The sequence below is a fragment of the Anomalospiza imberbis genome, chromosome 3 (genome assembly GCF_031753505.1).
Source record: "Anomalospiza imberbis isolate Cuckoo-Finch-1a 21T00152 chromosome 3, ASM3175350v1, whole genome shotgun sequence".
Lineage (NCBI taxonomy): Eukaryota > Metazoa > Chordata > Aves > Passeriformes > Viduidae > Anomalospiza > Anomalospiza imberbis.
Genome location: NC_089683.1, coordinates 95,503,441 through 95,518,445, shown reverse-complemented (window position 1 = coordinate 95,518,445; position 15,005 = coordinate 95,503,441). Strand labels below are relative to the sequence as shown.

The following is a 15,005-nucleotide window of genomic DNA, read 5'->3' as shown; positions in this document are numbered from 1 at the left end:
ACCTACATAGTGTTTTCCATTTCATGTGGGGTAGAAATGAAATCTGAATTGTTTTTTGTAACTCATTTGATGAGTTTACAGAAAAATTGTGCCTTTTTGTAACGCAAGAGGTAGCCTAGATCATGTTAGGTCTAGAAAAACAAGTATGCAATAATCTTCTGTATCCTTGCTATTGGGTTTATTAGCCAATGCATTACACCAGGTTTTTTTTTTTTTTCTTTTACAGTTATTTTTTCCAGGCTTCATTGTGGCCTCCCACAAAATTACATGGTCATTTTGCCTTCTAAGGCAGCACTAAAATTCTTTTTTGCGTGTGAAATGTTTTATTGAAAGCAGTTTGTCATGAATCCTGAGATAGTATGTGATTTCAGGAATTTAACTCTTAGGTATATTCTTTAAACAAAATTATCTGAGGCAAATTAAAATTAGTATATAATCTCTATTTCTAAAGGAACTTGCCTGCTGCTATTGTCTCTCTCTGAATAAGAATAGTGATGGTTCTCTGGTCATCCAGAGGGACTATTAATCAAGAACTTTCATAAATATATAATACTTCTGAAATAAAATTTTAAGTGATTATTTTTATTTCTACATCAAGCTAGTATTTTAAATACTGTCGTACAATGTGGCAAAAATAACAGTTTGTGCTAAATTAAAGACTAGGTTACTAACTTAATAAAAACTGTTAAATCTCAAGAATTTTTTTCTGAGCAGGATCTATTATTTACTGTACTTGCAGTGGCTTGTGATGGCCAGCAAATACAAGAAGACAAGAAAAACATTTATCTTTTAAGAAGGCAATGTTAAAACTGTGGTGGCAGAGTGGGAAGTAGCTAAGTGGAACCATACAAACTGTAAAGGGATCTCTTTGTCCTGTTTCCTTGATTCCCATTGAGAGTTTGACTGCTAGCAACACTCCATCAGGTCACTGGGTGTTTGGACGAGTTAAAACCTCCAAAGTTTCAAGGACATTTCATAACTGTTGTGAGTAACAGTGCTTCATTCCCCTGCACAATTTAAAACTTCAAGGCTATAATTTGTGACCATTGGTCCTTTCTGTACTCTCTGCAGCTACTGCAAGAAGATTAGCTCTGTAGTCTTTGATTCCTTCAAGTGGTTGTAGGCTGCTGTTAGATCTACCTTGGACCTCCTCTTTGTCAAACAGAACAAACCTAGCTCCTTCAGCTTCTTTTTACAGGGCATGTTCTGTAGGCCATGCCCATCTGAACAGCTCTTTGCTGGACTCTCTCGTGTGTGTTCTGATCTTTTCTGAACTTGGCAACCCCGAACGTGATGGGGGATTCCATGTGCAGCCTCACTGATCTGCTGCTGCGTTCGTTCTAATGACCATGTTCCCATGTGTGGTTTGCCCTGTGAGCTGTGAGGATGTGTCCTTGGCATCCACCGTAACCCATATATTTTTTCCCTTGGGGCCGTTGGTTTCTGAGCCAGTTGGTTTTCACCCTGTGCTGATGCTCAGGGTTATTCATCCCAGGTGCAAAGTCTGTAGTTTTATGAATTGTCCTCCTTACTACCACTTTTGAATAATTTCAAATGTTATATATTTGCCTTTGTAGTGGTATAATATTATGCTGTTTTACTGTGTTCTAAAATACAAGATAAAATTACCCTTTGAGTCATATATAGTAAATTCTTTGAGTTTTGCTTCCCCTATAGTTAGAACCTTTCTGTTTTTCTCTACCTTTATTGCTGTTACTCATCCTGTCATGGCATACAGATGATTGTCATATAATTTAGCCCTATTAAAGGAGCAAAAAATTAATGTAATTCTTAAAGCATGTTTGAAATCAGCTTTGCTCTTTACCATGACCTCAGCATAAACCAATCTGCCGTACATATATTTCTTGGTGTTTTCTGTGTAGTTAAAAAAAAAAAGTTTCCCATTTATTGTGTTTATGCTCTAAAATCTATCTTTGTTAGCAGGGAAATAGGCTTCCTATATTTTGAGACAGCATCTAACTGTTTAATAAGTGATAAGGGTCAGGGAAAGAACACAAGTGTAAAAATGGGTAATTAAAACCTAGTCTAGTCAGGTTAGCCTAGTTAAGCTGCATTGTGGGATTTTTTTCATAATTCAGTGAAGTTAGAAGAAGTAAATTTGTAAAATGCATATTGTCTACGTAAATCTGTCATTTTGAATGACATTTTCAAGTTCTTTCAGCAGCAGTTGTCCTTGCAGTGCCAGGAGTATATTGGGTTCTTTTTCTGCATTACTGCTCTTTAACATAAAGGATCATCTGACATGGGGTTAATGATTCCAATATAAGTATTGTTACAACGCAGGTAGATTTTACAGGAGACAATTAAAAATATTTCTGTAATTTCATCAAAACTATATTCTTGATCCTGATCTAAGTGTGCCTTGTCTATATTTTTTCACATTCCAGTTCTATTTTTTATTTTTTAATGTAGTATTATTTTTCCTTGTCAAGTATCTGACCATGTATTTGTCAGCTGACATGAGATGTTAGCAATATTTGTTTCAAAAAGAACACCAGAAACCTTTGCTGCCCTCAGAAGATTCTCTAAATCTCACCTATGTTATACTCAAATATGAACATATTTGCTGCAGATGTTCTTTTACATGTCTGTTACTAAAAACAGCCCACAAGGTTATAAAGCTTCATTCTTCTGAAAAACAAATGAAAGAGCAGAAGCAGGTAATCTCTGACATGTCACAGTAAAATGATATGTATGCCCCCGTGTCACAGCAGAATTTTAATCTCCTGGAGTGTTCTCTTAAGTGTACAGCACAGTTTTAAAAAGAGCACTGCAACATCCATGGTTTTATTCTTAAATGTATTTTTAAAATGCAGTTAAATAATCCACCCACTTGTTATGTATAAAGGTGGAATATTTTGTTATAAAGACATTAATTAAATAAACATTCATGTCAACCCTAGAGTTTTGTAGCATCAAATTGTTACTGAGACAAACACAATTGTTTAATCACTGGAGACGTCAGTTTTTAGCAGCATTTATGAATTGGTTCTAGAAGTTTGATGTTATTGACATGGCCACAAGCAAAGCACATGAAAACTTTAAAGCACATGATTCTTGGCTTAATTTAAGCCACTCCAGGTTCTGTTCTGAAAAGTGATAAAGCCAAATATCTGTTGCTAAATGAATGAAAGAACTGCTGACACTCAGGAGTATAATAAGGGCTTCTGGGCTAGGTTACTTCAGAAAAAGTAAAACTGGTTTTTGCATCTTTTCTGAAGAAGTGTTATAAACACTCTAAACTGTGTATCATGCTTAAACCAGACTTTCCATTGAAGTCTTACAGACTTACGATTGGCTTTGAGTTTTTTTTTGTTTTTTTTTTTTACCCCTAGCACTAGTTGGTTTTTTAAACTTAGCTGTGATTCAGTTATTTTGCAAGTGCTTATTGCTAGCTGTTAAATTCTGTCCTTTCTATCATCACATGCCTTCAAAGTAACTTCTTGCCAGTTGATGGGACTTCCATATTCGGTGAAAGATTTTTCTTCCCCCCCTTTTGCCTGCTCCAGAATCTGTTTAGGAGGAAGAATGTGACTCAAGGGCACACAGAGAAGTGTTAGGAGTGGTGGGTGTAGCTTCATTCCATATGACATGGTAGAGAAGGTACTTCTGTATTACTGTTTCCTGTTAATGGAACATCTTTTCAGGTGGGGAGAACTGAATGAAAATGGCAAAAAAAATGATTGTATGTCTCTCTACATAAACATTCTTTGTCAGTTGGTCTTCTGAGTACTGAACCATGACTGCTGTGTCTAGCCATCAAAATGAAACCTTTTGTGAATGGGTTGTACTCTGTCATCTGGCTTTTTTGCAGAATTGCTTGCATGAAAAAACATTACATTGTTAAACTGGAAACTCTGTGAGATGTAAATACTGCATCTTCTTAAGTACTGCAGTATTCTGCATGTATACAGTTCTTCAAATTATTTTTGCAAGTGAATTTAGTGGGATATAAGTACTTCCATTAGTTTCTCTCTCAGCCTTTCTACATTAAGCATCATTTTAATTAGGTACTTGAATGACATTTTACATTTGGGAAGAGGGATTTTATTGTAAGCACCATCAGCCTGTTGATAACTTATGTGTTTCATTACTCTACTTCCCCTCTCAGTGAATAACCTTCCACCAGTTCATTGTTTGTGTCTCAGTAATCCTGTTTGAAATTCTGGATTGTGAAACTGTGCTTCTTAGAGTTACTAACAGGGAAAAAGAAAATACTATTTCAGAGTCTGTGGTTGAACATACTGTTGAAGATGATCTCTGAAGCAATATAGAAATATTGCTGTTCAGCAATATTTACTCCCTGTTCAGCTGGACAGGGAGTAAAATAGTAGTATCTTAAGGCTCTTCTCAGTTACTTCTCTTATAAAGACATTTTAGGGGGAGTAGATGTAAAATGTTGTGATCTGCAGAATGTTTGGTTTAAGAATTTAATTATGGTAGCTCTGTTGCCAGAAATCTGTGTTTGAGCTATGTCTGTGGCTAATGGGAAAGCAGTTATCTGTATTTTTAATTTAAACCTATTTTTCCCCTGTCAGATCTGTTGTAGAATAGGAAGAAAAAGTTTGTTTTGTAAAGACTGTTGGCAGTGGCTTTGGGGTTGTTTTAGTCCACATTTACTTGATATGTTCTTTTATAGCTATGTCAGGGTTTTGTCTTCTTTTAAAGATAGGGATAGCTTATTACCTGTGAAGCCTAACTCACATTGTGTGCATATGTATGTGCATGAATCTGTTTCTATAACTAGCATGCATGGGACATATCTCAAAGTGCTAGTACTTCTTTTTTAAAGGAGTATTGGTTTTTGATGAAATTAATATAAAATATGTGGCTTAGTGTCATGAACAGTTTTGAAGAGCAGAACCATTATACTTTTTTGTTGTTCCAGTCTCAATTACAGGACACCAATAGTTGTGTGTACATGTTTCCAGGAGCAAAAAGCATGTTCAGCATTAAAAAATGAAACAAATAAATTCCTCTGTTCCATACTATCTAGCTGTTTTGCTTCCTGCTTATTCCCAGTTGTGCATTTCCTTGCCTTGATATCCCCAAGTAGTGGATTCACACTTAAATTAATGCTCTGTATTTTGAGCACACTTTTTAATTTTGCAGCACTTCTTAAAATGTGTAGTGTTTCTTGTTTCCCCTCTGAACTGGAGGCCCTTTAACAGTCTGCTCAGACAGTTGTGTCTCCTTTTTTCCGAAAATGCCTGTGGACATCTTCTCTGCAGATACTGCCTGTCAGTGGTTTTGATTAGGCTGCCTTCTCCTATCAATAAACTGTGGAGCAGTAAAGCAAATAGGAGGTTATGCAGGTTATGTAAGTTACCCACTTCAGTAGTTATAATTTTCTTTTCCTGTCAGAAAGATTTATGAAACCATGTGAATTGCAAAGAATTTTGAGGCTTTGTAAAGGTATTCAGTTCCATTATTTAGTATTGATTCAAATGTGGCTACTGATTTTTTAATACATCAGAAATTGACCTGGTTAAAAGTACTTGTGCTACTTGGATGTAGTCTTCTCTTAAATTTCTAAGCAGTGGCCATCCATTCTATAGGAAACTTGACCCCAATTCTGCTTTTGCTTTTTACACTCTGTAGCACAAGAGATGGAGATGTCACAGCATTTTTGGATAGAACTTTTTATTTTTAAATGCTGAGTTCTTAATGTTTTACATAGGAAAATTCAGTAGGATGGGCCACTTGATCAGATGGATCTTAGGCTTTGCGCTGTCTCTGGCTTTGCATCTTCAGTTTGCTACATACTTTATGTGCAAAAAAATTGAAGTAGTTTTGAGGACACTATTAGAAAAAATTGCATGGGTGTCTTCTCCTTAAATAACCAGTTATTATCAATATTGATGTCTTTAAACTGTCCTCATTAGTGCTTCAATTTATATTAATTCAGTTTTAATACTTCCATGTAATTTTTTAATCTGAAATCTTCTGTGTAGCTATTAAAGCTACTGCAGATTCCTTTCTTTTAGTTCTAGCAATTCACTATATTGTATATATATTCACAGAATTTTTCTTAAGTGCCTTGGGAAAGTTTCCTTTCCCTCTTTGAACATTTGTTTCCACCTAAGAGTCTGGTTTTGCTCTGTTTATTCTATGGCCTGTGGCTAAGGCATGTTATGTTAGCTGAGTGCTGGAAGGAGCTGTGCTGATGTTTGCCATGTGCTCGTTTACTCGTGCATGATTTTTTTTTGTCTGCTTATTTTTATGCACATTCAGTCTTGCCATCTCATTGGGGTTTTTTTCCAAACCTGGATCTGTCTGCTTTTTGGAAGCTTTGCATTGGAGTCATGCTAACATGGAACATTTATCTTGGTTGATCTTGTAGCAAGCAAACTCTGCAGTTGGCTTTGTTTTTCTAAATGATGGCCTTTATTTATTTTTAAAGGAAGTCTTTTTAATCTGCATACCATCTATGTCTAATTAGAGCTTCCCCACGGTAACATTCAAGTGGTTCTTGCTTTGATGATGCTGAATAGTTTCATATAAACCATGAAGCCATCCTTTATCTGATGAAAAGATTGTAAAACAAACATAGAAGATTTCTACTTACGTCTTTTTAGCTTGGATTGATTTGCTGTTGCAGCTTTAACTGTGCCACCTTACTGGTTCTGGCTAGGGATGATTTTCTGAGGTGTTTGTACATTGCTCTGGTTTGAACATGGTTGCTCCATCTAAGGAAGCAGAAATGTGGCCTGCAGTGTCACTACTGCCATGTGCTGGAAGCAGTGCTGTGGAAAGAGGGCTAATGGAAGCTCAGACTCTTCTGGCACTGCATTTTACAAATCTTCCATTAATTACTATTATGAGGTGCATTTTAGTATCAGCAAGCTATCTGTTAGTTCATGTCTATTAAGTGTATTCTATTAGCTATTTAGGATATGAGCCATGCTGAAGTAAGTGTTCTCTTGTTCAACCAGAATATTGTTAAAATACTGTCAGAATTTCAACTGTTGTATCTTTCTTTTTGGTGTGATTAAGGGGCTAAGATCCCTTTTTCCCAGAAAGGCCTGATCAGTTTAGCTGACAAAGTGTTAGTGAGCACACGTAGAGACAGTTACTTAACTTGTGTAGTCTACTCTCTTACTATTTTTCATTAAAACATTATGCTTTATTTGAGAGTTAATTGTGTGTGTGTGGTTCTTCTGTCTCTCCAGTTTCACTGTAGCATCAGAAATACAACAAATAAACTGATGTTTTGAGTGTAACTAATTACTGCAGAATGTTAATTATGACTCCTCTTCATTTGTTTCTGCAGAATGACGGGAAGGGAGTTTTTCTCTCGGTTTCCAAGTCTTTATCCTTTCCTTCTCAAGCAGTTAGAGGTTGTAACCAGCACTTTGAACAGGTAAGATGATGTCTGAGAAAACTTTGAGATACAAAGTGAAGTGAAAAGTTTCAACTGAGTTGCGTCATATACACACCCTAGTGTCATTGTATACATCAGTGCTTCTTGAAATGATACAGTTCTAATGTTTTTGATAAGTCTTTTTTCTTTTAACTTTGGCCACATTGCATTAAGTCTCTGAAGATTGAACTACTGTTGACTAATTAAGAGTTGCTGTGTTCTTAGGATCAGATGTTAAGGAACTTATGTTTTTCAGGGAAACAGAACCCGGGTATTTGAGTGTTTCACATTTAACAATGAGGCTTCCCAGCATGTTTAAGTGAGAGGGGGTCATAGGCCTCAAGCAACACCACATGAACACTTTCCAGTCTGTGTCACACTGACTCTGGGGAAGGTCCTTGATCTTGTTTTAAAGACTCCACAAATGGTGGCTGAGAGCTACAATTTGATCAATGCAGATGATACCATTTGGATGACGCTGTTACCTCCAGGTTCATGAACTTCTAAAGTAAACTAGTGCTGGCTTTGTTTTTTCTTAGAATGCTGTGATATAAACTGTGGAAGTTGAGCAGCTGATTTATGGGTGAGGTGCAGCTGACTGTTTAATAGGCCTAGGAAGCAGGAGTTTCACCAGTCATTCCATGTTTTGCAGTCTCTGCTCTAAGAAAAGAGGTTGTGTATATTCTGCACAGCAGTCCAGTCTACCTGACATTATAAAAGGTGACAGTGTCATCACTGGCAAATTTTGTGAAGTTTTTCAGTTGAAAACTGTCTGAAATGTTGGTCTTGAATGCTTTTTCAATGTGGATTAAGACTTGTATCTTATTATTAGTTGTTAAATAAATCAAAAAGTATTGATTTTTACTTGGTTTGCTGACTGTTTTTACTATATGAATAGTACAACCTCAGTGTCAATGACAAGAACTATTCTTTAGTAAAACATGTTATTTACTAAACACACATTTCCTTTCAAATTGATAAAAGTACATTTTTTAAACCACCTCTTTGAAACTCTGCTCTCTGTTTCCCTGTTCACAGTGAAACCTTATCTGCAGGTTTTTAATATTATTTTAAAATGAAGGCAACTCACCACATTTGGGAATAAATGAGGCTTGGAATAATGTAGGGAAATGAAGGCAATACAGCTATGAGTGTCTTCATTAGAAGGGTCCCCTGCAGAAGAACTGGATGCCATATTTGGTCCTAGCAGGATTTGCACTCCCATGCAATGATCAGCCTAGGATAAATCCTTGAACCAGAGATGCAGAAGGCTATTTCATAGGGAAGAGGCTCAAGTCTAGTGTGATGGAGGATGCTTTTTTTCACAAAATGGTTCTTACACCTTTTTATTTAGTGAAACTGAAGAGTTGAAAATCCATCCAAGCCTGTTTCTTTTGCTCTTAATCCTGGGAAGACTGTATCCATCTCCAATGGATGGCTCGCACTCAGCACTCAGCACAGCACCATTTGTCCCATTTATTATAAGGTAAGGTGATTTTGTAGTGGTTTCTTATGTGGTGGGAGCTCTTTTTTGAATCTTCAGAATTTTTAAAATTAAATTACTTTTTAAGCTTCTCTTCAGTTTTAGTCCTTAAAGGAAAAATCGGTGTGAATTGGTTGTACTTTCCTATATTATTGTTTTAGAGAATTAGAAAGAATATTGACTTATGCAAATCGTTGTGTGACTTGTTTGAAAATCTTCATCTGCTAATGCTGTATGGCATCACTGCTGCCACTGAGAGGGTAGATTAAAACTGATGACCTTGACAGATTTTAGCAATGCAAGATTTGCTAGACAAGCTTCTGATGGGTTTTTTCAGTCCTGCAGAATGATTGTTTGCAACACATAAATGTAATGTCTAATACATAGATTTGTAGATGTGTGTATGCATCTCTTTCTAAATCCATCCATGAATATAAGTAGCTAGATAAAGATCTGGATCTGTCCTTTATCTAAAGTGTTTCTAAGATTTCTTTTCAAATATTTATACAGTGTAACTTTCATTTTATGGTGGTTTCAAGAAGCTATTCAGCTGACATTTTGCTACTCTGTATGCCTCCTTTTGGGGATTAGGAGCCTCATAAGGGAGTCAGAGCTGTGATGGGTAGGGAGAAATGAGCATCACCAGTATTTGAGAGGAAGTCCTGCTGTCTGTGTGAAAGCTTCAGTGCAGTAGGGTGAGAAATTTCTGTGCCTAATCTTGCTCATCAAGTAGTGAAACTAGACAAGGTTGTTATCCTAAGATGTTTCAATTTTTTTTAAACTACTGTTTGTTAGAAAATAGCATCTCTGCTTCTTTTTCACAGCAGATGTGATGTGTTTCTTGCCTTTTATGCTTTTTTAATGAATTTTCAAGAATAAATACTAATTACTACTTTTTCTGAAAGGAAAAAAAACCAAAACCTGTAGTAGGAGTTTTTAAATACACTCTATTTCACAATAAAATATGTTTGGCTTTCTGCTGTATCTGAATCCTAAATGCTTTTTGGGGAAATGTTTAAAACTATTTGTTACATCAGTAATAGGCTCTGTTTTGATGCCTTCATTAATGCACTGGAAATTGCTTGTTTGTGGTTTTTTTTAAATGTAATGTTTCAGCATCATTTTGGTTATTGCTAATAGATTAACTTTTGATAAACTTTTTATTACAGTTTTTTAGTTTTGTCTTTGTTTCTGTTATGACCACTACTTTTTGCAAGGTACATACACCAGCAAAATAACATTTCACAGTTACCTAGCTTATTGTCTTGAGGTTATTTAAATTCATTCAGAAAATGTGGGGGGAGAACCCCCATAGAAATCTTTAAGCTAAGAACCTTGAATATTTAAGAGACCTGTACTGTTGGACCTACTTTCCTTTAAGTGTGTTCCTAAAGAGGACTGATGTGGCTGATCAGGTCACTGTTTTCTGCATTTCCTTTCCATTGATTTTGCTAGTGAATGCTGTGGATGCAGTTGTAAAACTAGCATAAATTTACTGTGCATTTGTGACAAAAAGTTGTAGGTGGGTGTACAGACATACATTTTCTGTCTCGTTACTTAGCAAAGTATTGAAATTTTTATGGTTGCCCAGGGACAATACCAAGGATTCTGCAGAGGTAAATGTATTTATGATATAGCACAGTGTGTTGTTACTGGCTGTATTTCTGTCTGCAATTCTTACACTCCTGTTATTCGAATGCTGTAAGTGTTTTCTGTTCATTCTGACTGCATTTGTTGGAATACGCAGGGATGATTTATCTTGGTAAAACAGGTATGTTGCTATTTTCCCATCTATTTCCCTTTCTATTTTTCATTATGCAGGAACAAATGAACAAAAATAAAATTGTTTCCTATTCATTTGGTTGTTCTTCAGAAGGTGGTAATGAAGTAACCTATTAGGATCAAAGAGAAGGTCTGCTGCCAAAGGCCCTGTGTACCAAGTCATTAAATTGTGTATATAAACATTTTCTTTGAATTTCTCAGTGCAATGTTGTATTCTACAGCATCTGCATATACATATAATTACATGGTAGTCCAGTGCAATTCTAACATGTAGTTGCTATACCATGCCTTACCATGAGATTTTTGTTTAGGATGGTGTACCAGTGTCACGGAGGGATGCAGCCATGCAGTGAGGAGAGAGAAAAGGAGAGTGTGACCCATACGTGGTCTTAATATCCCTTCCAGGGCCGAGCCCGCAGGGAAGTGACATTCACTTGTTGCACTGAGAAGATGAACAGAATATTGTGTTTGCAAGGAGTGAGCAGTTCTGTGAACAAAACTGGGTTGAGCAGAAAGAATTCAAGTTGGGCTTTTGAAGAGTTTCACTTAAGCTCGAGTGGAATTTTCCATCTAGTGGGAGTAGAGCTGTGGTTGCTCTGACCGTGCTGAAGTGAATTGCACAATATGAGCAGGATTAAATGCTGCAAGGACAAATCTCAATCTCTGTGCACATAGTTGTTACTCCCTGTTGAACTAGGACATTTGATTACCTATCTGCAGTTCTATTAAGCTATTTTTCCCCCTGCAGATGTTTTATTTGGAAGGGAACACTTTGATTCACAACTTATTACCTCACTTTTTATTTTTTTAAAGAGCTAGATAGGTCTGTTTTAATGGTTACTTTCTAAGATGAAAGAATGTGCAGCATGTTTTTGATTAACAAGGGAGGTAATCGGGAGGTAATGTTTTAAGTATGAAACAAAAACATAACCTCCCTTTTGCCTCCCTCTCCCTTTTTCAAAGACCTGTAATCTCTTCAGAATGATCTAGAATTGAGTTACCTTATGTCCTCTCGTACCATGGCACTGACAGAGTGAGTGTTTATTGTTAAATGTTCTGGGCTGAATGCTCTGAAGGAGTAAAATGGGTATTGCTTTATTAACTTGAATACTTTTTCAGTAATTGAAAAAAAATTGAATAGTCACTCTCTATTTAAGAGAGTGACTGTAATCTTCTAGAAGGTTTTTTTAAAAATTAGATTTAAAATGTCAAACAGTATAAGGTTTTAAAACCTTATTGGATGTATGTGCCTTGGCTTCCCCTTGACAAAACTTTATTCTTCATGAAATTTCCTCTTTAGCACTTCAGCAAATAGATTTCAAAGCAGTGCTGCTTCTAGGTGTATTATGTTGCAAGAAATGTGAACATCTTCCTATGAAATTAACAGAGTTATGAAATAGACACTGTTTTCTTGGGCAGAATTTTGTAATCTGTAATGTGTCTTCATGCAAAATGGAGGAGCTAAATTCCCACGTGCCCTGCTGCTGTTTCCAGTCAGGGACCTGGGAGGGTGGCAGATAGAAACACTTTACAGCTGTCCTCTTTCCCTTTCTGCCATTCTCCATCCACCCCTCTTGACTGTTAGGGTTTTGGTTTTGCACTTGAGATCTTGTCATTGGTGTACAAGGATAATCACTGTGACTGTTAGTTAATGATGCAAGGAAAACAATACCATGTGTGGCGAGGAAAAATGTTCTGTGGGATGGAGCATTGTCATTTATTAATTTAAAAAAACAAAAAAACCCCAAAAAAACCCAAAAAAACCTGTAGCCATTCCTAACAGAATGTTTAGGGAAGGAGAGGGAAAATTCTTATCACCTGTGAGTTTTTGAAATAGATTGATCTGGGTTTATTTTAGCTTCCTAGCAAGCAGAGCAGCTGACCATGAATTCTGAGGCTCTCTCTGAGTTTCAGTTGTGTCTTACAGTTTCATAAATGTGAGAGAGCTCACTTCTTAAGGAAGAGGACTCAGATGTAGTGTATTAATATTGCAGATGGTAGTGTGAATTTGAATTTTTACCAGTCAGTAATGTTACTTGCATGTAGGTTGCTCATATGAGACAGTTATTCTTGGTTGACTTGTGCTTATAAGTTTGATTGCTCTGTATTGTGTTTGATTATGCTAAATTATATCCACTTTGTCAGGTGACTGTTCCACTGTAGCCCTGTGCCAAAGTCTATATGGGCTACATAGGAAGAGAAGCACAAGAAACAGGCAACTGGTGAAGTTTTAGTAACCAGATATCCTCAATTTGTTTGAGAAGAGCTTGGTGGAAATAATTAATGTGTATGTATATATATATATATATATATATATATATATATATATATATAAAATAAGCTGAAATTGCTGTTTATATATGTTTAAATGCAGATTTTCTGGGGTTTGTTTTGTTTCACACGTGTATACTTAGGCGTGTGGGTTTAGTATATCACCCTGTATCGGACTTGAAAGCAGCCATCTGATTTTCTGTAGGCTGAGCACTTATATCTCTTGGTAAGTGGCCAAGCAAGGTAGATGACTGTGCTAACTAAGTGTACTTCCTCTGCCTTTCTCCTCTTTCCCCTGTATTTTAGTGTGACATGGCAGCACTAGAAGAATTAATATTAAAACTTCCTTTGTTTCAACTGTCATTTCTGTAAGACTGGGAATCTTACCAGGGGTCTGATAAAAAAGGGCTTTTGTGGGAATGTCTTTTCATATTAGATTAAAATATACAACAAGCTGTTTGTTGCAGCCTTGTTGTATTAAAATGGCTGCTTTTGATTCCAGTTGTTTATGAAAGCATCTCCCTGGCTTCCCTTTTCAATTTCACATCTTCTCAGTTTTTGGTCTCTGGTTTTTTAATTTGTTTTGGGTTTTTTTTAGTTCCTAATATTTGTTTAGTATAACTGTTCAGCATTATAACTGTGTGCAATTACTGCATTATATGGAATCCCTGTGAGACTGAGAGCAGGCTCTGACTCACTGTAATGCTCTGTCCTTCTTGAGGAAGCTCATGGGGCTGGCCAGTCATTGCAGGATGAAGACAGATACCTTTTTTATTATGGGCATGGTTCTCAAAACATGGGCTGGTCTAGACATTTGAAAAAAAGAAGCAATGGGCACCCCTAAAGCATACATTGTCTTTTAGATTTTTATTATAGTAAATCTCTTGCTTGACATCTAAAGTAGAAATTTTGCATAGCTGAGGGAGAAGGAGGGAAGAACAGAAATTCATTTCCCCACTGAGCTTATCACTAATGAATTGGAACTCTTCCATTTCTAGTTAGTCTATTGTCTGTGCAATCCCGATTGCATAGTGATTAATACTGAACTGTAAAAATATTTATGGGTCACTGTAAATATTACTAATAAGAAGAGTTTCAGTCTTTCTCGTCCTTTTAGCAGTTTTAAATAACAAGTTGTAAACAGTCTGTAATTTTTTCCAATTTGATTAAGTTCAAATTGTAGTGCTAGAGAAAAATGCAAAGGGCTTGATTGGCAGTAGGCTGCTCAAGACCCTCTGATCCATTAAAACTCTTTAGTCATCTTGTACATTCTTTACTATATTCCTGTCTTTCCTCTGAAATTGTAGACAGATGTGTCATATCCAAGTGGTGCTGATGGGAAAGAACAACCCTTAGGTATTTGTTATTAATTTCTTATTCCAGTTTTCATTGTGTTCATCAGTCACTGGCAGATTGTCTGAAGCAGTTCAGGAAATACGGGCAAACTGCAGGGAGCTGTCAGGTTCATGGGAAATAAAGGGTGACACCTAGCAGAGAGGCATTCATGAGTACTGAGAGTAACTCTCTGTTTCCAGTATTCCAGGCTCCTGAAGAGGACCAGTAGCTGGGATCCTGGGTTAAAATTTGATGTATGTTGAATTTGATGTATACTTACTTGAAACATGATCTAGTAAAAAATATGATGAGGTGCTCAACTGTCAAAATATGATTGGTGAAGTAATTTTATTATTCATTTATGTAGTTAAAATTAATCAGCAAGTTCTCTGCTGGTCAAGATAAGTATCCAAAAAATAACATCTGGAAAAGTATTTGCAGGAAGAAGTATGAAAATGGAGAGAAATAATATATTAACTATCCAGACATGATATGGGAAACCAAGTATAATGATATTTTAAAAATCCAATATTCTTTAAAAAGAATAGTCTGAGTTTCAGAAGAGTCAGTACTGGGAAGGCTTTTTAGTAATGGGCTAGATACTTTTGGTGGGATGGCTGAAAGGCAAGTGTCTTTGAGAACCCAGATCCTTTGGATGTTGTCATGGGTCTGATGATATGCTTTTTAAATTGCTCATGTTGCAGTTTTGCTTACAATCATCTGAAGTTTTGAAAATCCTTGCAAGGTGCT

General features: G+C 36.2%; 1 protein-coding gene across 3 annotated transcripts in view; it reads left to right on the top strand.

Moving 5' to 3' along the window:
• The window catches only part of THADA (THADA armadillo repeat containing), a 154,694-nt gene that overhangs the window by 43,376 nt on the left and 96,313 nt on the right, over positions 1–15,005 (top strand). For all 3 annotated transcript variants that reach the window (XM_068185845.1, XM_068185846.1, XM_068185848.1), the window contains 2 exons: positions 7,295–7,384; positions 8,739–8,870. In XM_068185845.1, the coding sequence (XP_068041946.1) occupies positions 7,295–7,384; positions 8,739–8,870 (222 nt within the window). The remainder of the gene's footprint in view (positions 1–7,294; positions 7,385–8,738; positions 8,871–15,005) is intronic.